The sequence below is a fragment of the Megascapheus bottae genome, chromosome 7 (assembly GCF_031878675.1).
Source record: "Megascapheus bottae isolate mThoBot1 chromosome 7, mThoBot2.hap1, whole genome shotgun sequence".
Lineage (NCBI taxonomy): Eukaryota > Metazoa > Chordata > Mammalia > Rodentia > Geomyidae > Megascapheus > Megascapheus bottae.
Window position 1 is genome coordinate 9,522,372 of NC_143515.1, and position 25,492 is coordinate 9,547,863.

A 25,492-nucleotide genomic window follows, 5' to 3' on the forward strand; every position below is an offset into this window, starting at 1 on the left:
AGCCAGCCAGGTGCTGGTAGCTCATGCCAGTAATCATAGTACTCAAAAGGCTGTGACCTCGGGATCACAATCTCCACTTTCAATGCCACTGCCATGAGTACACACAAAAAGCCGGAAGTGGTGCTATGGCTAAAGCAATAGTCATCAGAAAGCTCAACAGCTCAACTACAGTGCCCAGGCTCTGAGTTCAAGCCCCAGCACTGGCAAAAAAAAAAAAAAAAAAAGCCTAAATACATTTGCAGATCACAGCTACATGAGGTTATTATGAAAGTAAGGCTGGCAAGGTGGCTCACACCTGTAATCCTAGCTACTCCAATTAATCTCTAGAAAAGGGGAACTGGGGCCATGACTCAAGGGATAGGGTGGTAGCCTTGAGCTGAAGAGCTCAGGGACAACACCCAGGCCCAGAGTCTAAGCCCCACAACCTACCAAAAAAGTAGATGTGACAATGAGCAGCCCAAGTTCTATGTGTGGGATGTTGGAAGTACTTCCTTCATTGAGGTCACTTTCATCTATACCCTATCAGGGGTTAGGACTTTTAAATGTGTTTATTAGAAATCACAGATGTCACTGTATGAAGAACATGGGGTGGGGGTAATTGAGGCATAGGTACCGTCTCTTAGTTTTCTCTTTATGGCTGCTGCTCTACCACTAAGGCCACAGCTCCACTTGTGCCTTTTGGTTGATTAATTGAAGTTACTCAGGACTTTCCTGTCTGGGTTGGCTATGAACCATGATCCTGATAGCTCAGCTTCCTGAATACCTAGAATTACAGACGTGCACCACCAGTTCCTGGCCATTATGAAAAATTTTAGACTGCTGTCCCACACCAAGCTGCATAGACTTCAAAACATTCTCAGAAGAGGTGCACTTTAGAGGGAGGGGTGTGGTGCAGGCATGTGTGCTTATACCATTCCACCAGCCAGATATGATTGTCTGGGTACTTAGTGTTTCCTATGGGCACAATCCTACACAAATCCCAAATTCATGCTGTGCTCAAAGTGCTCTTAATATCATCAATCCTCCAGAATAAACGAGTTCTGGCAGAACTAATGCCCTATAAGCCAACTCACCTTCCACCAGGCTGTCTGTCAAAGAAGCTGGACTGCAATCCTCAACCGGGGTCCACTGAGACTTGGTTCCTGCCCAAGTCCTTCCTGGGCTTAACTACTGCAAAGCACAGTACCAGTTTCTCAACCAAGGATATGTATGAGTTAGTAGACCAACATACTGGAGTAGAAATAGGAGGTTTATTTATAGTTGTCAAAGAGATCACTTGGAAAGGGCCTAGTCTACAAAAGCTTTGTGTGTCAGCCACAATCTGCCAAGAACTAACATGTCCATGTTTTCCCCCAAGGCAACTCAAATAGTGCTCTTCTCAACTTTGCTCACGATGAAATGGTAAGCCCGACACATGACATCTTCCCACCACCACTTGTCCACAAGCAAATACTCCTTGGTACCAATCTTTATGTATTTATTCACACATTTGATAAAAAGATCACAGTTAAGAGCAAAATCATTACAATGACATAACTGTACAGAATCAAATTACTATAAGTCAGAAGATGAGGCAGTCACAACCGCTTAGCACCTGTGCAGATGCTCATACACACACAACTGTTCACAACCACAGGTGCTAAGTTTGAACATAACCAGAGTTTTCTCTGATTTCTGTCAGGTCCTAGGGGAGAGAAACGTTGATTTAAAAAAAAAAAAAAAGATGCCAGACTGCTCAACGCAACTCTGCTCTGCAAACAACTCCGAGAAGAGACAAAACATTGGAGCTGTTAGTTGTTTCCTTGGCACAGAACTGAATAAACATCTAGAAGGTCAAGGAGGGATTTAATTAGTCTCAGGTTTAGATTCCTTTTCAATACCACAACAGGGCAGCAAACAGGGGGAAAAAAGGAAGAAACTCCAGAAAAAAAAAGGGAGGATTTAAAATTTGATCCTTACTCTCCCCAAAGACTGCACATGACTATAAGCAAAACCAGTGAAGTCAAGCCAGTACCGCCTGGTATCATCCCAACAGTGTGGCCTGCTTTTGTTTCAGTTCTGGAGAGGGAAGGAAAATCTTTTTAAAGAAAGGAGTCACAGAAAGCACATACCCACTGTACTGAGTCTGAGGCAGGACTGCATCTGTTCATCCACACAGCTTGCCTACAGTTCTGAAAGCCGCGAGGAGGGGTGCAGTCTACATTTCTCTTGCCTTTAGCCTTCTGAAGACAAAGCAAACCCGCAGCTGGGAAAATGCCTCAACCACAACAATGTATTTTCTAAGCAGTAGGGCTTTGGAGAGAGAGTGCTCAATTCCCCCAAGGCCTTTTAATACAATTTTTTAATTAAATGATTTTTTCTTGGGGGGGGTAGATTTCCAATGACCCTGCCAAAGTAACTGGTGATACAGACAACTATTGTCTAAAAGAGTTCATCTAGTGTTTTTGGCAAATGGCTAAGGCTGGCAAAGAAGCAATGATCGATAATATAGCTTTGAGTGGAGTGCTATTCTGCAAGAGAAGAAATTTCCTGGTACAAACTTCATGTCCCTAAAAATAAAAGGTGAGGACAAGGCACTTAGCGTGGCCAAATACCATTCACACTCCTTCACACAGCACCTGTTACCAAGAGTACTCCCAGGAACCCCTCATGAGAAAGGACCAGGCCACCACACATGCCAGGCCACCTGCAGAATGGAAGGGAATCCAAGTGCTGCATACCAATGGTAAGAAATGGAATGTCAGCAAGGAAACTACTTGGAAGAAGCAGATGGAAGTCATCCCCTCCTGGCCTGAGGTGAAAGGGTGGTTCTAGACTAGCTCAGAGAAATATTGATTTCAAAATGGTTGGCCTGAGAGCCTGAGAATACGACACTGTCTCCACAATGCTGCCTTCTCTGCCTGCTAGAGAGCAGTAAGGGCTTTGGATGAAATCAAGACTCCAGTTAGTGAATTATCTTGCACTGGTGGTTATCGCAGATGCCTGCTAATATGTGTGGCTTGTCCCCGTTCCATAGCAGAGTGATAAGGGACGGAGACAGGGTTAGAAGTGTCTGTCTATCCTCATCCCAAAGTCTTTCAGGCATACTCAATCTGAGCAGGGCCATGACTACCCTCAGTCTTCCGCTCAGAGGACTGGGAAGTGGCCTTGGCCTCGGGGTTCATTTCTAGAGGCTTAGCTGAGATGTAGTCCTTCACTTTGATCTCCATGTTCTTGGCTTTCAGAGTGGCCGAGTGAAGTTTCTCCAAGAAATCTGGCATGCCTGTAAGGAGATGGAGGAAAGCAGTTAAGCTGACGTACAAACCAAGGGCAGGCCCAACGAGGGAAGGCTGTCTTCTGATCAGGGGAAGCCTGATCTTCCTGATGAAGACAACAGCCCGGATGGCCTTGGTGGGGACATGCTCTGGGAGGCAGCTGTCACATGTGTGGGTTGAACTACTGTGGTCACTGATCCTTTGACTCTTATCAGGCCACTTAAATCCAAAAAGAACTGAAAAATAATCATTTATCAACACACATCTCCACCATCCTCCTTTGAGTAGCACAAAAGTATAATGTGTGTATGTATGAAAACAGTATAATGAGCAGGACACCAGTGGCTCATGCCTATAATCTTAACTACTCAAAAGGCTGAAGCCTGGAGGATGGAAGTTTAAAACCAGTTCAGCAGAAAACTGCAACATTATCAACAAGCAAAATACTATACTGGAGGCATGGTTCAAATGGAAGAAGAAATCAATAAGAGCTCAAAGCCCTCAGTTCAAGGCCAGTTACCATCATACACACAAAAAAGAAAAACAGCATAATGAAATCCATCAAAAATGGTAAAAGGAGGGCCAAGGAAGAAAAATAAATATAAAGGAACTGAAGTTCACTGCTCATTGTTCATACTTGGAATCCCAGCTACCTAAGAGGATGAGATCTGAAGACCTCAGTTTGAGTCCAGCCCAGACAGGCAAAAAAAAAAAATTAAGTTAAAAAGGAAGCCGGATGGTGGCTCACACCTGTAATCCTACTTACTCAGAAGGCTGAGATCTGAGGATCAAGGTTCAAAGCCAGCCTGGGCACAAAAGGTCCTGAGACTTTTTTTTTTTAATTTGCCAGTCCTGGGCTTAAGCTCAGGGCCTAGGCACTGTCCTTGGATTTTTCTCAAAGCTAGAGCTCTACCACTTGAGCCTTAGCACCACTTTCAGCTTTTTCTAAGTATGTGGTACCGAGGAATCGAACCCAGGTCTTCGTGCATGCTAGGCAAGCACTCTACCACTAGGCCAAACTCCTAGCCCTTACAACTCTATTTTGAGACAGGTCTTGTGGGTTCTCCTTGGCTGGCATGGGACTCACGATCTGACTATCTCAAAAGTGCTGCAATTACACATTTGTGTCATCATGCTCAGTGCTCTCTACCAAGCAAAACTTTTATAGACACATTAATATAGAGAGTCTATATTGAAGACTATGAAGCCAATGTTTTAAAACTCTTTTCTACACAAAAGTTCCTCCCCTGGAGACAAGAATGAACTGGGAAGGATGCTAAATTTCTATAGCAGTATTCCATTAAGACACTAATACTTCTGTTGGCATTAAGGAAACAAAGAAAAACAAAATGCTCAACCCACGTTCTATGTATCCTACTCACCGCTGGAAACCATCCAACTAACACAGTAGCGAGGAAACACAGTCTGGGGATTGTCGCTGTATGTCAACAAGTAGTCAAAGCCATTCTGGGGGGGAAAAACAGTAAAGATGAGGACAGGTGCATTACCCACCCTAACCTCTGTATCAGTATCGTGGAATTATCGTAATGATCAGACTCTGGAGCAGGGAATAGCATTTGTTTTATCCTGTGTGAAAAAAGTTCATCCTGAAGGGCTGAGATTGCTATTCATAGTCCTTGAGCTTTAGCCTACTTGGCTCTACGTGCATTCCCAGTCAACAATCAACTGGCTAGCTCCTTGTGCCCAGGTGATACAAATCACATGGGATTTCCTTTAGTATATACAGAGAGAGCATGTCATGTGATCAGGTCCCTATAAAAACTTGGGGTGCCAGTCTCTATTAGATCTTTTGGCCAGAAACATGAATCATATTGCTGGAAAAGTAAGTACATATGAATTGCTGTTGTTTTTTCTTCTCTTATAACCCAGCTGTATACCCTCACTACATGGTTGTCACTTCCATTTTGGAGGGAGGAGGGAGTGTCTGGGAAGAGTCTCAGTTTTAGCCCAGGCTGGCTTTAAATTCACTATCTTCCTGTCTTAGGCTCTTTTTGTTGTTGTTGGTTTGTTTTGCTAGTTCTGGGGCTTGAACTCAGGGCTTGGGCACTGTCCTTGGACACTTTTTGCACAAGGCTAGTGCTCTGCCACTTAGCCACAGTGCCACTTCTAGCTTTTCCTGTGTATGTGGTAGCAAGGAGTCACCCCAAGACGTAGTACATGCTAGGAGAGCACTCTACCACTAAGCTATGCTCCTGGCCCCTGCCTCAGCCTCTTGAATGTTGAGACCACAAATGTATATGCCACCACACCTAGCCCAGCTGAAGGATGTTAATGATTTTTGTTTATGTTTTATTTTTGTCACTTGTGAGGCTTGAACCTGAGTTCAAGCCTGAGCTTTTGCTTAAGGCGAACGCTCTACCACTTGAGCCACAACTCCACTTCCAGTGTACTGGTAGTTAATTGGGGATCAAAGTCTCACAGACTTTCTTACCCAGGCTGGCTTCAAATTGCAATCCTCAGATCTCAGCCATGAGCAACCAGCACTGGGCAAAGACATTAATCTTTATCTATTCCTATTAGTAATAGCAGAACCACCAAATATTTATCACTATGTCCCAGAAATTCCTTCAACTCATTTCAATAATCCTCTAATGCAAGTACAATTATCTTTTATTTTACAGATGAAGAAATGGAACACAGAGGTAGTAACCTCGTCCAATGTTGCCCATATACACAGTGAGAGAATAGAAAACTCCAACTGGTGGGCCAGGTAGCCACTCAGTTGGAGATTTAAAGCATCCTGAGCCTAAGAGAAGCCTAAGCCAATTACCCCTCCAGATGAAAGAATAAGAGAAAATCATTTGTATGTCTGAACTCTCCTTAAAGTAAACTGGTCTCAACTAGAAGTGGCAGAACTCCACCTTTTATTCCCTCTATAAATTGAACTATTTACATTTATCCAACACATGTTAGAATATCTGCTATGTGTGTGTGCGTCACCGTGTTAGGTGCTGTGGAGAAAAGAAATTTGCTTCAATTCTTGCCAGTTCTTGGGAACATCTAGTTACAACAATAAAAAAAAGATGCCCCAGAAGGAAAGGTAGAGGCTGTAAAAGAAGAAAAGTAATAGAAGCCACCACAAAGGCCGTTCATACAGAACACAAGTCCAAGACTTCTGCCCAGAAAACACTTGGGCCAGTAAGTTAAGAGACCTGCATTCCCATCTCCACGCTTACATTTTCAGGAAGAGCCAAAAAAGAAAACATTAGTCACTGCAGGAAGAAGGAAGGAAACTAGGTGGAAGAATTGATAAACTACTCTCTCAATATTCCTTATTTATAGATTGGACTTTAGAAGCCCTCAGGTATTTTTGCATAACTTAGAAAACAAAATTAAATCCAAAGTGAGAAATGAAGAACAGAGTGGCTAATGAATCCAGGATACCAGTGGAGCATTGCCAAGCACAGCTGAGAAGTTGGTTGAAATTTCAAAATAGCTAGCAGAGAAATGGCAAGTGTTTGAGGTGACAGACAAGCCAATATCACTATGCTGCCCACTACACATTGCATACATGTACTGAAATGTCACAGCATGCCCCAAAATACAGTTACATAAATGTCTATTTTTTTTAAATTTAAAGGAAAATTAAAGAACTTAATTTGAGTTGGGACTCAATTAAGTTCTTTAAATAACTTTAAAACTCAATGTTTGGTATACACTGCATATCCTGAGGACAAAAGGACACAGCATGAGATGTTTGCCTAGCTGTGTGATACCCTAGGTTTAATCCTCAGTAGCACCCACAAAAATGAACAAAAAAGGCATACAAATTTTCATCATTCATATTATTGGTGGTCCTGTTGCTATTGTTATTCTAGGACTGTTGTGCATTTCAACCTAAAGGCAACTAACTGTTATTATATTGGGGTTGCTGAAAATTTATTTCTATTGCATAGAGAAAGATAATGGATATGACATAAATAAATAGCTAGGCACCAGTAGCTCATACCTGTAATCTTCACCACTCAGGAGACTGAGACCTAAGGATCACAGTTTGCAGCTAACTCTGGCAAGAAAATCTGTAAGATTTATCTCTAATTAACTACTAAAAAAAGCCAGAGGCTCATGCCTGTAATCCTAGGTACTGAGGAGGCTGAGATGTGAGGACCCCAATTCAAAGCCAGCCTGAGCATTAAGTCCATGAGACTCTTATCTTCAATTAGCCACCAGAAAATCAGAAGTGGCAGTGTGGCTCAAGGGGTACAGCAGTAGCCTTGAGCTGAAGTGCTCAGGGACAGTGCCCAGGCCCAGAGTTCAAGTCCCACAACAGAAGAAAGAAGGAGAAAGAAGGGGAAGGGAAGGGAAGGGAGGGGAAGGGAGGGGAGGGGAGAGGAGGGGAGGGGAGGGGAGGAGAGGAGAGGAGAGGAGAGGGGAGAGGAGGAGAGGAGAGGAGAGGAGAGGAGAGAGAAGAGGTCCGGAGTTTGGCCTAGTGGTAGAGTGCTTGCCTAGCATGCACAAAGACCCGGGTATGATTCCTCGGTACCACAAACATAGAAAAAGCCAGAAGTGGTGCTGAGGCTCAAGTGGTAGAGCTTTAGCATTGAGAAAGCCCAAGGACAGTGCTCGGGCCCTGAGCCCAAGTCCAGGACTGGTCAAAAAAAAAAAAAGGACAGATTCAGCCAGTTGCAGTGGTTCATGCCTGCAGTTACCATTTAGGAGGCAGATGTCAGGAGGACTGTAGTTTAAACTAGCCAAAGCAAAAAAGTTAGCAAGGCCAATTTTAATCAGGAAGCTGAATATGGTGGCACGTACCCGAGCTCTCAGCTCCACAAAAAGAGTAGGAAGACCAGAGGTCTGAAGCTGACTCCAGACCCCATTTAACTGAAACCAAAAAGGGCTGGGCATATGGCGCAGGCAGTAGCTCCTGCTTAGAAAGTTTGAGGGACTGAGTTCAAAGCCCAGTACTCCCCCTATCCCCCAGAGCCATATAACTAAAACAAAAGCAGTAAGGAAAAACCAAGCCATTATAAAGTAAAGCAAAGCAGAACTAAAGTCAGTAACTACTAGCACCAGTATGTACACTATGTTACCAGAAAGGCTTTTTTCTTTTTTGGTAGAGAAAGTTGAGCATGGTGGCATATCTACAATTCCAGAACTTGGGTAGATAAAGTAATGAAGGAGGACTGCAAATTTGAATCCAGGCCAAGGTATCTCTTAAGAATAGTCTTAAAACAAACAAAAAAAGACAATACTCTTTTAAAAAGAATCACAAAATTTTAAAATAGTGAGAGAGCTTTAACCCAGCTCTCCCATTTTACTGCCAAGGAATAGGTTTCAGTGCTTTGCCCACCAGGTGAAATGCTCACTCTAGTTCCAAAAGAAAGCAGCAGATATACACCAAATTATCTCACCTATCTCTCAGATAAAAAGCAGCCCTTGTTGAATCACCCGGGAGGGGAGGTAGGGGAAACCATCTGGAACAGATGGCTTCCAGATAAGAAATCTGAGCCTTGCTTTAGTAATTCTCCAAGTGTAAATTCTGGAACCATACTAAGGCTAGGGCCTAGCAAGGTCCATAAACAAGCTCCAGAGCACTCTGGGGTATGTCAAGTTTGAGAATCACTGCCCTCTAATAATTTATCTCCTCTCCTAGTTCAGAGAAAGAAAATTCTAAAATCAAAACATTATGTCTTGAGTGAAGTAGCACTCACCTCATCAAATGACTTGTGGGGACGGATAACCATTTGGGATTCGTAGGATTTGACCCTCACAAATTCTGGAGACTCTGGCACGCTGGGGTGTTGCACAGCACTGCAAGGTGGAAGGTGAAGAAAACCAAATTTTAGTAATATCTCAATGTAAGGCAACCAATAGCTAAGGTCAAAGAGAGGACCTAAAAAGCTGGCTCTCTGCTTTACAAAATAAATGAAACAGATGGCCCACTAAGATGAATACTACAAACTAAGCAAGAAAGAGAAGAGAGGTAGGGGTAGAACAGAGAACAGAGTAGAATAATACAGAATAGTTATTCTGAGGAAAAAAACATATATACTATTAAAAAAATTTTTTTTTAGTTACAAAGTAGGCCAGGAATTTGGCCTAGTGGCAGAGTGCTTGCCTAGCATGGACAAAGACCAGGGTTGACTCCTTGGTACCACATACAAAGAAAAAGCCGGAAGTGGTGCTGTGCCTCAAATGGTAGGGCTCTATCCTTGAGAAAGCCCAAAGATAGTGCTCAGAGCCTGAGTTCAAACCCCAGAACTGGCGGGGGGAGGGGGAGGAAGAAAGAAAAAATTACAAACTAAGGGGTCGGGAGCATGGCCTAGTGGGAGAGTGCTTGCTTTCCTCGCATACACAAGCCCTGGATTGGATTCCTCAATGGAACATAACCAGAAAAAGCTGGAGGTGGTACTGTTTCTCAAGTGGCAGAGCACTAGCTTGAGAAAGCTCAACGACAATGTCCAGACCCCGAGTTCAAGCCCCAGGACTGGCAAAAATAAATAAATTAATTAATTAAATAAATAAAAATAAAAACAAATTGGGCTGGGAGTTTGGCCTAGTGGTTAAAGTGCTTGCCTAGCATGCATGAAGACCCAGGTTCGATTCCTTGGTACCACATACATAGATAAAAGCAGGAAGTGGTGCTGAGACTCAAGTGGTAGAGCTCTAGCCTTGAGAAAGTTCAAGGACAGTGCTCAGGCCCTGAGCTCAAGCCCAGGACTGGCAAAAAAAAAATAATAATAATAAAATAAATTTTAAAAAATAAAAAATAAAAAAAATTGCAAACTACATTGTAAAATGAGGTCAACTTCCTTTTCTACTGGCAACATAGAGCTTATTATGTAGCACTTCTTGCTTTTTTACTTAAAACCTTAAATCCTTTCAGGCTTCCTACCCAGTCACGGCTTCCTCCTTTTCCATCTAGATGGATGGCGCAAGTGGCTACTAGAAGCCTCCCTGAGAGACTGAGAATACCAAAGTGTGTAGAGTCCAGTGAGTGAAAGGCACAGCTAAGGGGAGCTTGGCAACAACCATACAACCATACATACCGAGACACCAACACCATCACATTGTTTTCTTGATCCACACTGTATCGTCGAACATAAACATAATCCCGAGAGTACATTGGATACTAAGAAATGAAGGGTCAGGATTAGTGTTGTAGATACAGACTTGATAGAAGTAAACCCATAAGTAAGAATACTCACAGGGAAATGCGTTACCCAGTGAAGAACCTCAGAACCACTAACCACGTCCCTCTCAATCACCTCCAGCTTGATCACCAGAGCATCCCACTTTTTTCTGTACTCAGTGTCTAGCTGCAAAACAGAAGATTATGAACCAAGATCCAAAATTAAAATACAGAAGCCTTCTCCAGGAACTTGGACCTTTAAATCAGAACTTTAGTGAAGAAATAATGATCTGACATACATATAGAAGAAAAGTATAAAAGATATAGCTATGCTTTAAACACACACACACACACACACACGTGTGAATTTGTGATTATTCAGGTATTGAATGGTATCGAGGGGTAACCTGCCATTTCAGGTATAGTTCTTTTTTGGACAATGTCACCCCTTCCCACAATTGGCATACTTCATTTTCCACAGAGTGTAATCTGAACACTATGCATTTGTTTACCATTTCCCCAACCATTTCTGCATCCCCTCTTTGCCACTCCTAAAAAAACAACAACAACAAAAAAAAAAAACCCAACAACAAAAAACAACAGCAAAACCAAACAACGATACCAGCAGCAACAGTAACAAGAAACCATGTTTCTGGAGCTGGGAGCGTGGCCTAGTGGTAGAGTGCTCGCCTAGCATGCACAAAGCTCTGGGTTCCATTCCTTGGTACCACAAACAAGAAGCCAGAGGTGGTGCTGTGGCTCAAATGGTAGAGTGCTATCTTCACAAAAGCCCAAGGATAACACCCAGGCCATGAGTGACCCAGCCCCACAACCATCAAAAAAAAAAAAGTTTACCCAGATGCTATGTGATGTAAGGAGTAAAAACTGATGACTATATCAAAGCTAGTGTCATCTGAGTTAGACAAATTACTCATGTGAACAATGGTAACTGATGCGCCAGGATGTTAGAAAGGGAAAAATTAACTCACCTGAACATTGAAGAACTGCCGAGGTGTCACATCTGTGTAGGTTCCGAAAACTAGAGTACCAGGAAAGAGTAAGAGACGCTTGTCACACATTCCTGTAATTTGCCCTATTCCAAGCACCTAATAGCATTTCAACTCTAGATATTAAAAGGGTCAGAAACCAGAATTTATGCTCAGATAGAAGAGCAAGATTACATAACTTCTAGACAGGGAGTCACTGAGAAGCTTATCATCTGGAATAGAAAAAAATGATCAAGTTAAAAATAATAAATTGAGGGCTGAGAGTTTGGCCTAGTGGTTAAAGTGCTTGCCTAGCATGCATGAAGACCCGGGTTCGATTCCTCGGTACCATATACATAGAAAAAAGCTGGAAGTGGTGCTGAGGCTCAAGTGGTAGAGCTCTAGCCTTGAGAAAGTCCAAGGACAGTGCTCAGACCCTGAGCTGAAGCCCAGGAAGGGCAAATAATAATAATAATAAATTACAATAATAATAATAAATAATAATAATAATAATAATAATAATAATAATAATAAATTGGGGCCTGGAGTTTGACCTAATGGTAGAGTGTTTGCCTAGCATGCATGAAGACCCGGGTTTGATTCCTCAGTACCACATACATAGAAAAAAGCTGGAAGTGGTGCTGAGGCTCAAGTGGTAAGAGTTCTAGCCTTGAGAAAATTCAAGGACAGTGTTCAGGCCCTGAGCTTAAGCCCAGGACTGGCAAAAAAAATAAAAAAAAAATTATAGTAATAATAATAAATGGGGCTGGGATGTGGCTTAGTGGTGAAGTGCTTGCCTAGAATGCATGAAGCCCTAGGTTTGATTCCTCAGTACCACAGAGACAGAAAAAACTGGAAATGGTGCTGTGGTTCAAGTAACAGAGTGCTAGCTTTGAGCAAAAAAGCTCAGGGACATTGACCAGGCCTAGTTCCAGCCTGAGGACCAAAGTACGCACATGCACTCATGTACACATGCACATGGACGTACACATACACACACACACACACACACACGATTTTTTTCCCCGAGAAACAGCCAGAACCAGTTTACAGAATTATGAGAAACAAAACTGTTTGTCACCTGGACAGCCAGGAATACACATGAAAGGCAAGCAAACTTTGCTTACCTCGGTACTGGTAAAGGTGGGTGCCTATAATTGGGCGCCGCCACAGCTTAAAATGTTTTTTATCCATAACCATTTCCCATGGTTCCTCTTTGTCCTTTAAATCTTCATTCCCTTCTGTTTGGGATTTCGATTCTGGAGGGTGATGCTCTACTCCAGAGTTCTGAAATATGCTTGACATTTCCTCCAGCCGTTTCATCTCATTAATGGATCTAGAAAGACAAAAACAGGCATGGTAATAGGCAGTTTAGTCATTCCTATGGAATGAGGTATCCACACAAAGACCTGCAAAAGTTGTGGACTTATCATCGTGTTAAGTTTGAATCCTAGTCCAGCACACACTGAACTGAGCAGTACTGAGAACTGAACCTAAAGCCTAGTGTATGCTAGACAAGCTCTCCACCAGTGAGCCACACCCAGCTCCAACATGTATTAAAATAAATTACGTGACTAATCCCTCCTCCTCCTCCTCCTCCTTTCTCCTTCTTCTCTCCTCCCACTCTTCCTCTTCCTCCTCCTTTTTTAGGCCAAAGTTTGAACTCATGGCCTTGCTCTTGCTTAGCTTGCTTGTTCATAGCTAGCGTTCCGCCACTTGACCTACATTTCTTGTATTAATGTGGCATACTAATTTTCTATATAATAAACCAACCTTACTCTCCTGGGATAAATCCAACTTGTTCATGGAGTGTAATCTCTTCTATGTTACTAAGTTTGCTGGTAATTTATTCACCATTGCATAAAGTTCTAAATTCGCAAAATAATACTATGTATCGTATTTTGTAACATTGTAACTCATGCATGTATAAAGATATAGGGATGATATAAACAAATTGAGATAATGGTTGCATTTAGGGAAGAAAAATTCATATAGAGTACAGATGAAAATTTTATTTCTTTTTTTACTGTATTTTATTGTCGGGATAATGTATAGAGGGGTTACAGTTACATTCGTCAGGTGGTGGGTATATTATTTCTCAAAACTTGATACCCCTTCTCATGTATTTGTCCCCCTCCTCCCAGTCATCTTGTTCTCCCCTTCCCTTCCCTATTTCAAATAAACCAATAAGTATGTATACAGTACACCACTATACAAATTCAGATACAGTAACCTCATGAGAGGTGGAAAAAAGAAAAAAGAGAGAGAAAGAGAGAGAGAAAGGAATAACTTTACATAGTACATTAAGAAAAACAATCACAAAGATAAACCTCTTGTTTCATTAACCTAGGGTTCATTTCATTTAGTCTCATCTTATATGCCCTTATGTACACTGCTTTTGAGCTACTGTGGACCTCAGGAGAATCCTAAATGTGTACTAGATGGTAGCTTAGAATTTCATAGTGTATAAGTACCACATCTTCTTGATCCAACCATCTACTGAGGGGCATCTGGGTTGAGGTCCAAGAAACACAACTTAAAGTTTGGACAAATGGGACTGCAAAGCTTCTGTATGGCAAAGGACATAGCTAGCAAATTAAACAGAAAACCCAGAGTGGGAGAAGATCTTCACTAGCCACACAACAGACAAGGGCCTCATATCTAAAATATAGCTACAGCAAATAATACAAAAGCATACAGTTGGGGTTTTTTTGGTGGTACTGTACGTCTTGCTCAGGCTTCTTGACTATGGATGTACTCTTTAACTTGAGTCATACCTCTAATCTAACTTTTTTTTTGCCAGTCCTGAGGTCTGAACTCTGGGCCTGGGCACTGTCCTTGGAAACTTTCTGGTCAAGGCCAGCCCTCTGCCACTTGAGCTTCAGCACTACTTCTGGCTTTTTCTGTGTATATAGTACCAAGGAATCAAACCCAGGGCTTCATGCATGCTAGCCAAGCACTCTACCACTAGGCCACACTCTTGGGCCCCAATCTAACATTTTTGCTGATTAATTAGAGATAGAGACTCAGGGTTTTCTGCTTGGACTGGCTTTGAATCTAAATCTTCTATGTCTCAGCCTCCTGAGTAGCTAGGATTGAATGCCACCAGCTAAAACACAGAGTCTTTTGGAGATTACTGTCATTGACTTTGGAGGAATTAAGTCTAGCAGAGGACTGGGGACATGGCTTAGCAGCAGTCTCTGTTTAGCAAACATAATGCCTAGAGTTTAAATCCAGTAATAACACACACACACACACACACACACACACACACACACACACACGAGTCCAGCAATCAATCTAGGAGGTAAATATAGCTATGCTGCTATAAGTAGATGATTCCTTGGCTGTCCTCTAGGCTAGCCCTCTTATCAATGTTCTGATTGTTATTCTTTCTGGCTCAAGAAAACCAAGATTACTTTCATTATTTGTAACCTAGAACCTTGATCAAGTACAATTTATTGTGATGTCCTGATGAAAATTGTTTCACCATTGTTTAAAATTTAAAGTAAAAGTTGCAAGCCAGGCACTGGTGGCTAATGCCTATAATTCTAGCTACTCAGGAGGCTGCGATCTAAGGATCACATTTCAAAGCCCAGGCATGAAAGTTCATGAGACTCGTATCTCCAATAAAAACTGGGAAATGGTGCTGTGGCTCAACTGGTAGAATGCTAGCTTTGAGCTGAAGCGCTTAGGGACAGGGACAGTGCCCAGGCCCAGAGTTCAAAACCCATGACTGACAATAATAATAATAATAATAATAATAATAATAATAATAATTAAAAGTTGCAAAGCAGGACTAAGGCTGGACCTACAAATGTCTAAGTACAGAAATGCTAAAGGAGGGCTGGGAGTTTGGCCTAGTGGTAGAGTGCTTGCTTAACATGCACCAAGACCCGAGTTCAATTCCTTGGTACCATATACATAGAAAAAAGCTGGAAATGGTGCTGAAGCTCAAGTGGTAGAGCTATAGCCTTGAGAAAGTCCAAGGACAGTGATCAGGCCCTGAGCTCAAGCTCAGGACTGGCAACAGAAAAAAAAAAGAAAAGAAAAAAGAAAAAAAAAAAAACAAAGAAAGAAATACTAAATACTAAAGCAGGGCCGGGAGTTTTGCCTAATGGTAGAGTGCTTGCCTAGCATGTACAAAGACCCCGGTTCGATTCCTCGGTACCACATACACAGAAAAGCCAGAAATGGTACTGTGGCTCAAGTGGCAGAGCGCTAGCCTTGAGAAAGTCCAAGGACAGTGTTCAAGCCCTGAGTCCAAGCCCCAGGACTGGCAAAAAAAAAAAAAAAAAGGGAACCTTACTTGACAAGCAATTAGACCTTACAGAAAAGAAAGCAAATAGAGCGCATTTCAATAATTAAAGCAACAGTGATAAAGGTCTTTCTAACTACATAATGAAGGGCTAGGGATCTGTTTCCCCCAATAGAATATCAGGAACTTATAAAAGAATGTGGTGGGCCAGGAGTTTGGCCTAGTGGTTAAAGTGCTTGCCTAGCATGCATGAAGACCAGAGTTCAAGTCCTTGGTACCACATACATAGAAAAAAGCCGGAAGTGGTGCTGAGGCTCAAGTGGTAGAGCTCTAGCCTTGAGAAAGTCCAAGGACAGTGCTCAAGCCCAGGACTGGCCCAAAAAAAATTTTTTTAATTAATTAAATAATTAATATTTACTCTTAACAACAACAAAAAAAAAGAATGTGGCTTAGTGGTGGAGTGCTTGCCTAACATGCATGAAGCCCTGTGTTCAATTCCTAAATACCACATAAACAGAAAAAGCCAGAAGTGGCACTGAGGCTCAAGTGGTAGAGTGCTAGCTTTGAGCAAAAGAAGCTCAGGGAGAGTGCCCAGGCCCTGAGTTCAAACCCAGGACTAAGGATGGGGAGGGGACAGGGAGGGTTGGGGAAAGGAGGGTAGAATCATGTTTTAAAATGTTCTAAGGCTGGGTACATTGGCTCATGCCTAGCTACTCAGGAGGCTGAGATCGGAGGATCTCCGTTCAAAGCCAGCCTGGGCACTAAAAAATCCAGTGAGACTCTTATCTCCAATTAATCACCAGAAAATGGGAAATGACTCTGTGACTCAAGGGGTAGAAAAGCTCAGGGACAGCACCCAGGCCCAGAGTTCAAGTTCCATAAAAAGGTTCTACAACTACAGGCTTTTTTTTTTTTTTGGGGGGGGGGGGGTGTCATGGAGCTTGAACTCAGCCTGGGCGCTGTCCCTGAGCTCTTCAGCTCAAGGCTACTGCCCTACCCTTGAATTAAGCCCCATTTCTCATTTTCCAGGGGTTAATTGAAGATAAGAGTCTCAGCTCCTTTTGTGCCTAGGCTGATTTTGAACCTTGATCCTCAGATCTCAGCCTCCTGAGTAGCATGAGCCACTGTCCCCAGCAATTTTTTTTTTTAAGGTAGGTTTTGCTATATAATCTAGGGTGACCCTTAACTCCTAGGCTCAAGCCAACATCCTCCAGTCTCAGCAGACCCTCTCTGCAAGCTGGGGTGACATACATGCAAACCATGGCCAGCTGACATTCTTTGAATGGCACAACAAGCAGGCTGGAGCCTCATGAAAATGTAAATCATCAATAAAGCTATTTTGTCCCAATAAGAGTTTTCATTTCCCCACACTAATATAGCCTAGTACACCGAACACAAAAGCTACATCTATCTCTTTAGCCTGCTATGCCAAATCTCATTTGACAGGATCAGTGTCTAAGCCCTCATATTTAAGAGACTTAGTTAATAATAGAAAAGGACAGAAGAGATTATTCCACAAATAGTAACATGTTAATAGATTAGTAAAATGGTAGAGGAAAGATAGCCTGGGCTTTCCTTTCTCCAAAAGGAAACCTATTTCAGTATTTGAGAAAAGCTAAACTAAAGGCACACAACAAAATAAAGCACAATAAGCAAGTCATTTTCACTACTACCCCCACAAAAAACCCCACTTCAGTCTACTAAAAATGTATTCCCCTTTCCTAATGAGCCTTTGTTTCTTCTTTCTATCTTGCCAAATTATTTTACCTCATTTATCAGCAGTCCCCACAGTCCTCCAGATTCACATGCACGCTTCCTTCTCTTCCTTAAACACACTTCCACTGGTTATGATCTAAGGACACATGCCCTTCCACGGGGGTCTCCTGGATCATCCAAAACCTAGCTGTCCCTATCAATAAATAATAAACCTTTGTTTCCCCTAAACACACGCACACAACCCCTGACTCAGCCAGAGATCCTGCCCTCAGCATGGAGTGTGAGACAAGGCTCCAAAGTGATTGTGATGAAGCTATCCCTGCAATTAGGAAATCTAACACGGAGACAACTGCCTCATCTCACAAAATCCCTACTCATATCCCAAAGTACTATCCAAGTTAGAAGTTTTTAAAATTTAGGACACATCTTGAAATAAGATCTAAACTAGTTCGGGGCCGGGAATTTGGCCTAGTGGTAGAGTGCTTGCCTAGCATGCACAAAGACCTGGGTTCGATTCCTCGGTGCCACATACATAGAAAAAAGCCAGAAGTGATGCTGTGGCTCAAGTGGTAGAGCTCTAGCCTTGAGAAAGCCCAAGGACAGTGCTCAGGCCCTGAGTTCAAGGCCCAAGTCTGGCAAAAAAAAAAAAAAAGGAATCTAAACTAGTTCATGGCAGCTTTAGGGCAACTAGTTAGTGGTAAAATAAGATAAATCTCAAAAAAAAAAAAAAAAAAAAAAAAAAAAACCAGGCCCCTTTTGTGTTGTTCTGATAATCTAAGAAAGGCTTATCAGTAAAATACACCAAAGTAGTTGTGACCAAAAAAAAAAAAAAAGTGCCTTTAAGCCAAATGGATTTTTCCATTGACCACTTACCTAGTTAATAACACACTGAAAAGCTTAATGTAATTTTGACAGAAATAGGAAATGGCCAGCTTTCCCTTATTAAGCTTTACTGGCATTTACTTACTTAAACTTCTAGTGCAATGAACTGTAACAACAACAAAAAATGAGGATGTTAATTGAACATTTTCTCCTACATTTTTTGTATTTCTTAATATCCTTCCTCTTTTTGTTTCAGTAATTTTTTAAACTGTTTCAAAGCAATAAAAAAAAAATCTGTATTTTTCCAATGGATTTGTTCTAGGTGCACAGAATGCCAGCTAGCATCAAAAATAGAGAGCAAAGTTATTTTGTTTGTTTACTTGAAGCCAAACGGCTCAAACTATTACAGCAAGTATTTAAAAGATCTAATTTCTGCAGCTGGCCCAAGCAGTGAATCAAAATCACTTGCTAAAGTTACTTCTCTCCTAAATAAGATTAGTAAGATCTTATTCAGTAGCATGTTCTTAAGCTAGGAAAAAAGATAGAAAGCAAGATTCTTTTTCACTCTGAATAAAAACTCAACCATTTAGAAAATAAAAATAAATAAGAACCAACAAGGGCCAGATGTGGTGGAACAAATCTGAGAAGATAAGCAGAAACATCACCAGTTGGTGTCCAGTTTGCACTGAACTACATACCAGTTGGTAACTAGAACAAAGACAAGAAATAGAAATAAGAAAAACATATGCTGCTTTCCCTATTAAGCCAGAACACACTAACATTATGAGAATTAGTTTATACTGGATAAGTTGATACAGACACCACACAGACGAGCCAAAAGCTGTGCTTTAGGGGCCATGTGACAATCATGTTCTTCCATCAACAATGAAAGAAATGACCTAAGACACAACTGTGCTCTATTCTGGAAACTACCCAGAACTCTCGCTAAAACAAATCTGTATGTTCTAAGCTAGATGTAATCCCCTCAATAATGTTTATTCTAAAGCAAATATTTAAATATCAAGTAAAAGTCAACCTAGGGACCAGGAGTGTGGCCTAGTAGTAGAGCTCTTGTCTAGCATGCACAAAGCCCTGGGTCCAATTCCTGGGTCCCACATACACAGGAAAAAAAGGGGGGGGGCGGAGTTTGGCCTAGTGGTAGAGTGCTTGCTTAGCATGCACAAAGGTTCAATTCCTCAGTACCACATACATAGAAAAAGCCAGAAGTGGTGCTGTGGCTCAAGTGGTAAAGCGCTAGCCTTGAGAAAGCCCAAGGACAGTGCTCAGGCCCTTAGTTCAAACTCCAAGACTGGAGGAAAAAAAAAAAAAGCCAGAAATGGTGCTGTGGCTCAAATAGTAGTGCTAGCCTTGATAAAGCCCAAGGACAGTGCCAAGGCTCTGAATTCAAGCCCCAGGACTGGGGGCGGGGGGTAGTTAACCTACATCATAATAATATATATTCGCTTCCTTACTAAAGTAACAAACTTAACTTTTTTTTTTTTTTGCCAGTCCTTGGGCTTGAACTCAGGGCCTGAGCACTCTCTTTGGACTATCTCAAGGGTAAAGCTCTACCACATGAGCCACAGTGCCATTTCCGGCTTTTTCTTGTATGTGGTACAAGGAACCAAACCTGGGTCTTTGTGCATTCTAGACAAGCACTCCAAAAAAAAGATGGTCAACTGGGCGCAGTGGTTCATGCCTGTACTCCTAGCTACTAAGGGGGCTGAAGATCAAGGTTCAAAGCCAGCCCTGGCACAAAAGGACCTGAGACTACTGACTCCAATTAATCTCTAGAAAATGCTAAGTGGGGCCTGGCTCAAGGGTAGGGTGGTAGCCTTGAGTTGAAGAGCTCAGGGACAGAGCCCAGACCGAGTACAAGCCCCATGACCCACAAAAAAAAAGAAAAAGAAAAAAGAAAGAAAAGCTGAATTTAAGCATGAACTGGACAATAAAGGCAAGTTAAAAGCATTTTGTGCCAGATGTCTGTAGGCACCAGTAGCCCATGCCTGTAATTCTCAAGAGACACAGATCTGGAGATCATGTTTCACAGCCAGCCTGGACAGACAAATCCAACAGACTCCTATTAACAGCAAAAAGCCAGAATCCAAAGCATGGCTCACGTGGAGGTAGATGAGAGTCGTACACCAAAAAAATAAAGCAGCGGCAGCATTGTGATTTCAGGGAATACCTATAAGAAGACCTTTGGCTCCCACCCAAAATTATTCTAAATGGAATACTTTCATCTTAACTCCTGATTTTTTTTTTTTCGGTCAGTCATGGGGCTTGAACTCATGGCCTGGGCAGTGTCATTGAGTTTTTTCACTCAAGGCTAGGGCTCAACCACTTTGAGCCACACAGCCACTTCAGGTTTTCAGGAGATCATTATCTCATCAGTTTTCCTGCCCTGGCTAGCTTCTAAGCAAGATCCTCAGATCTCAGCCTCCTGAGTAGCTAGGATTACAGGTGTGAGCCACTAGCGACTGGTAAATCTTTCAGCTACCCCAAGTCTCAAAGACATCAAACAGAAGGAAACTGAAGACTATCTACCTGACTGGTCACCAACCGGTACTATCTGTCACTATAGGTAGCGACAGTAGTCAGTACTCAATTGTTTACTGCACCATTTCCTATCTAGATTTCCCCCTCCAGCTCTTTCAAATGAAGCTGTTGTCCAGAGACTCCAGGATAGATCATTCATAAACTTACATGAATTTAAGCAAATTGCCATCTACCTAAGTAAGCATTAACTAACACCCACTACCAAAACTTTCCTTCTCTTGTGACCTTCTGATCTTTCACCTTTGCCCTGAACATACTCAACTGAGGACTTTTCATTCCAAATTTTACCAATGTGTAAATAGAGGTATGTTATCACCAAACAATAAAAATGCAGTGAGAATCTGGGTTCTGATAACTTAAAAAGTTTTCTGAGGGGCCGGGAGTTTGGCCTAGTGGTAGAGTGCTTGCCTAGCATGCATGAAGACCCAGGTTTGATTCCTCGGTACCACATGCATAGAAAAAAGCTGGAAGTGGTGCTGAGGCTCAAGTGGTAGAGCTCTAGCCTTGAGAAAGTTCAAGGACAGGGCTCAGGCCCTGAGCTCAAGCCCAGGACTGGCAAAAAAAAAAAAAAAAAAAAGTTTTCTGAGCCGGAGTTTGGCCTAGGGGTAGAGTGCTTGCCTAGCATACACAAAGACCGGGGATCAATTCCTTGGTACCACATACATAGAAAAAAGCTGGAAGTGGTGCTGTGGCTCAAGTGGTAGAGCTCTAGCCTTGCGAAAATTCAAGGATAGTGCTCAGGCCTTGAGCTCAAGCCCAGGACTGGCAAAAACAAAACAAAACAAAACTTGACTAGTAGATTAAAATAATAAAAGAATGCTAATAAGAACTAGGAAAAATAGTTCATTTCTTATTTTTTGAGCTAGGTTGGTTGTATTTATGATTATAAATTGCATGAATAAAAGTCATCTTTCAGTGGTGCTGTGGCTCGAGGGGTAGGGAGGTAGCCTTGAGCTGAAGAGTTCAGGGACAGCATCCAGGCCCAGAGTTCAAGCCCCATGAGCAACAAAAAAAACACAAAAAATAAATAAAAGTCGTCTTTCCTGCCAGGAAAGGTATTTCTAGTTCTTAGAATAGACATTTTACCCACAATTCAGTGTTACACAAATAGCTACTTGGCATCTGGGTATTTACCTCTCCAAACAATCTGTGGTAGAAAATTTATTGCTGTATTTTCACTTTTACACTACCCCAAAATGTAGAATAACAGGTTGTCTCTCTGTTAAGCACTATGTAGAATAAACAGATTGTGAAAGTTATCAAGTGCTGAGGGAACCAGGATGGGGAGTGAAAACAGATGGGACATCTGAGCCTGGTTCCAGAAATCACATTTTGTTAGGAGCAGAGTGCTTGTATGGAGCACTCTTAAATTTAAAAGAAAATAAAAATAAACTGAAATTCAAGTGCTTAAGAGGTTTCCCTGTGAGCTTACCTAAAAACTATCAAGTCTCAAGATTTAGAACTCCTACTAGTTCTAATTGAAAATTAATGTTATTGGATCTCTTCACACACAAGTACTAATGGTGAGTGTGACATAAGAGCCCAGTGACAGTATTCCCAAAGTTATAAAATATCGAAGGGCTGAGATGATCCGTATCAATTAAAATGCTTGCACTAATGGTTTGTGCAAGCAGGGCACATCCCTCAACCTCTGAATTCTGCCAAGACGCGAGTCACAATGACAAAGATTTATCTGGGCATTCCTCCCACAGCCTGAGCCCCATATGGACTGCAATTATTTTGCAGAATTACAGCTTTAGGTTAAGATTGAATCCCATTTTGCGTTTGCACTTTCGGGGATTTGTTACAGATTGGGAGGATCAGAGGTCTCACACTTTCAATATCGAGTTTATTTTTACAATGTTTCTTCAGTGTCCTACGCAGCCGGAAGTCTTGCCCACGCTGCTGGACTAAAACCTCCCATGCAGTTATATCAAGCCAGGGAGAAAAAAACAACAACAAAAAACGTGGAATGCACGCGCCGCCTGTGGACTGGACTGCCGCAACAGATCGAGCTCCTGCATCCGCACTCAATGGACCCCAGGCCCGGCCCAGCGGCCCCCCACGCCGCCGTGCTCACCTCTGCAACTCCTCCTCCTGGATCCTCTCCTCGTCCCACACGAAGACACCGGCGAGCGCCGCCATCAGGGCAGAGGCATGGCCAGGGCGTCCACGCAGCCGGCGCCACAGGCGTCCGAGCAGGACGCAGCGCGAGCTCTCGGAATAGAGGCGGCCGTAGAGCTGGGCGATCTGCTGCGCGCGCCGCACGCGCAGGCCCGTCACGAAGCGGCACTGATTGGCCAGGACGGCGAGCAGGCCCCCGCCCCGCGTGCCCGCCAGCCAGGCGGCCAGGGCGGCCGGAGGCCTCCGCGGGAACATGCTGCGTCCACGCGCGCGCCGGCCCGCCGCAGGGCCCTGCACGGAGCCTCCGCGAGTCCTCCGCGGAGAACCGGCCCGGGAGGACGCGGGCTGCCGTCCGCGGAGTCCGCGCCTAAATGGCACTCCTCGATCCCGTCTCACGGTCCCCAAGCCAGGAGCCGCCCCTCATGTCTCTGCAGCAACGGCGGATGAAGTCCGTCCCCTCCCGGGGAGAGCCGCTGCACCAGGCGCTCCCGGGTCCAGCTCGGCCGCCGCTCCGCGTGTCCAGCAGGCACCGAGACCCGGGCTGCGGAGCGCGCGGGGACAGCGGGGCGGGCAGCTCGGGCCGGCAGCAGACAAGGTCCCCGGCGTTCCGCGTCCGCCACTCGCGCCGCCCGCCCGCAACCTACCCCAGCCTTGGCTGCCCAGGCTCTGATTGGGCGCGGCTGGGACACTCGGGCTCTCATTGGTGGCGCCAAGTGCTCGTCACTGCTCGCTCCCGCCCTTACGCGCCTGCGCCGGGGCACCTGGTAGCAAGGTAGGTGACACGGCGGTGAAGGCTAGTCAAGGGCTCCTTGAAGCGTGACCGTGGGACCCCGGGCCACCGCCATTTCGAGCCGCCCAGACCCCGCCCCCCGGAGAGGCGCGGCCAGGTGCTGTGAGAATCCTGAGTGGCGCCTCGATGTGCTTAGAGGCCGGGGTTCCCACCCCCTATTCCCTATTATCCTAGTCCGGGGTCGGGGCGGGGGGCGCTCGCGGCCCGTAGGGGCGAGTCAGGCTAGGTGTAGGGGTGACACTGATCCGTCGAGGCCTAGCACCGGCCCCTCGGGCCTGCCGTGCGAGCCTTCCTCCGCCTGCCCGCCGGCTCTTCCAGAACCCTCGGAGGTGCGGCCTCTGAGGCGGTCCTCGAGGGGAGTTCGCCTCCTGAGAGCCCTGCACCCCCGCAGGGAGGTCCAGGTGGCGAGGTGGCCTGTAGCAGTCCCTCTCCTTTTCACTCAAAAGGAATGTGGACAGCTTTCCTAAACCGACTGGCCATGGTCATCACTGTGAACAACCCAGCTAAGCGGTTTCGAGTGATAGTAAGTTATTACTCTGTATCCAACCTCATAAAGACGAAATTACGGGATATCCAATAGGAAACCTTCACACGAAATAGTTTCTTTTACCTTTTTTAAAAAAGCTTGTACTGAAGGGTTTTATTGACAAAACAGGAAGGATTGTAACCGAACAATGGGCTCCCCCTAGGTGAGTCTGAAACCATTAAACACAACTGGATCTGAGGCTGAACGCTGGTTTGACTTAAAGCAGAGCAGGTAAGGAGAGCATAGAAGGAACTCCCAAAGCAGTCTCTACAAAAATAGAAAGCTTATTGGGGGAGATTTATGCATATTACACTTCTGTAGAGCACAGACTGTAGTGGCACCAGCTTAAAAACGGTAGACAGACCCACGCGTGGGTGGCTCCTCCATGTAATTCTAGCTGTTCAGGAGGCTGAGATGTGAAGATCAGGGTTGGAAGCAGCCAAGGAAGGAATCCATGAAACTTTTTTTTTTTTTTTTGCCAGTCCTGAGCTGCAGCTCAGGGCCTGAGCACTGTCCTTGGACTTTCTCAAGGCTAGAGCTCTTACCACTTGAGCCTCAGCACCACTTCCAGCTTTTTTCTATGTATGTGGTACCAAGGAATTGAACCCGGGTCTTCATGCATGCTAGGCAAGCACTCTACCACTAGGCCAAACTCCTGGCCCTTTTTTTTTTTTTTTTTTTTTTTGTCAGTCCTGGAGCTTGAACTCTGGGCCTGGGTGCTGTCCCTGAGCTTTTCAGCTCAAGGCTAGTGCTCTATAAGCCACAGCATCAAGTTTTTGAGTGGATAACTGGAGATAAGAGTCTCACGGACTTCCATGCCCAGGCTGGCTTTGAACCACGGTCCTCAGCTGTCAGTCCCCTGAGCAGCTAGAATTACACATAGGAGCCACCCACTCCTGGATCTGTCGACCATTTTTTAAGTCCACTATGTGTAAGTTGGTGCCCTCTGGTTACACGTGTGAGCCACCAGTGCCTGGTGTCCATGAAACTCTTATGGCCAATAAACTATCCCCCTCCTCTGCCCCTGCCCCCCAAAAAACCAGAAGTGAAGCTGTGGCACAAATAGTAAAGCACTGGTCTTCAACAAAAATAAGCCCAGCAGGCTGGGAACCAGATAGAGTATTTAACTAGCGATGCATGATGCCCTAGGTTCGATTCCTTACTACCACATAAATAGAAAAGGCCAGAAGTGGCACCCGTGGCTCAAGTGATAGAGTGCTAGTTTTGAGCAAAGAAGCTCATGAACAATCTTTGCTACTCAGGAGGCTGAAATCTGAGGATCGAGGTTCAAAGTCAGCATTAAAAATTGTGGGACTCCTATCTCCAATTAACCACCAGAAAACCAGAAGTGGTGCTGTGGCTCA

The 25,492-nt window shown here is 43.9% G+C and overlaps 1 protein-coding gene across 1 annotated transcript; it reads right to left on the minus strand.

Annotated features, from left to right (window-relative positions):
* Nucleotides 1–1,450: 1,450 nt before the first annotated feature.
* Nucleotides 1,451–23,431, minus strand: Stard7 (StAR related lipid transfer domain containing 7). Its single transcript, XM_090336405.1, has 8 exons — nucleotides 22,769–23,431; nucleotides 12,461–12,669; nucleotides 11,337–11,386; nucleotides 10,424–10,534; nucleotides 10,265–10,347; nucleotides 8,927–9,026; nucleotides 4,637–4,721; nucleotides 1,451–3,262 (listed from the first exon to the last, which is right to left on the minus strand). Exons 1-8 carry the CDS (start codon nucleotides 23,065–23,067, stop codon nucleotides 3,078–3,080), a joined length of 1,122 nt encoding a protein of 373 aa, XP_090192531.1. The 5' UTR covers nucleotides 23,068–23,431; the 3' UTR covers nucleotides 1,451–3,077.
* Nucleotides 23,432–25,492: the final 2,061 nt, after the last annotated feature.

What these genes read in the sequence shown, in the direction of transcription:
- Stard7 (XM_090336405.1), bottom strand. Translation starts at nt 23,067, where the DNA reads ATGTTCCCGCGGAGGCCTCCGGCCGCCCTGGCCGCCTGGCTGGCGGGC. An exon ending in CAGGAGGAGGAGTTGCAGAG is followed by an intron (nt 12,670 to 22,768) that starts GTGAGCACGGCG and finishes TTGTCTTTCTAG; the next exon opens with ATCCATTAATGAGATGAAAC. An exon ending in GGCAGTTCTTCAATGTTCAG is followed by an intron (nt 10,535 to 11,336) that starts GTGAGTTAATTT and finishes TCTGTTTTGCAG; the next exon opens with CTAGACACTGAGTACAGAAA.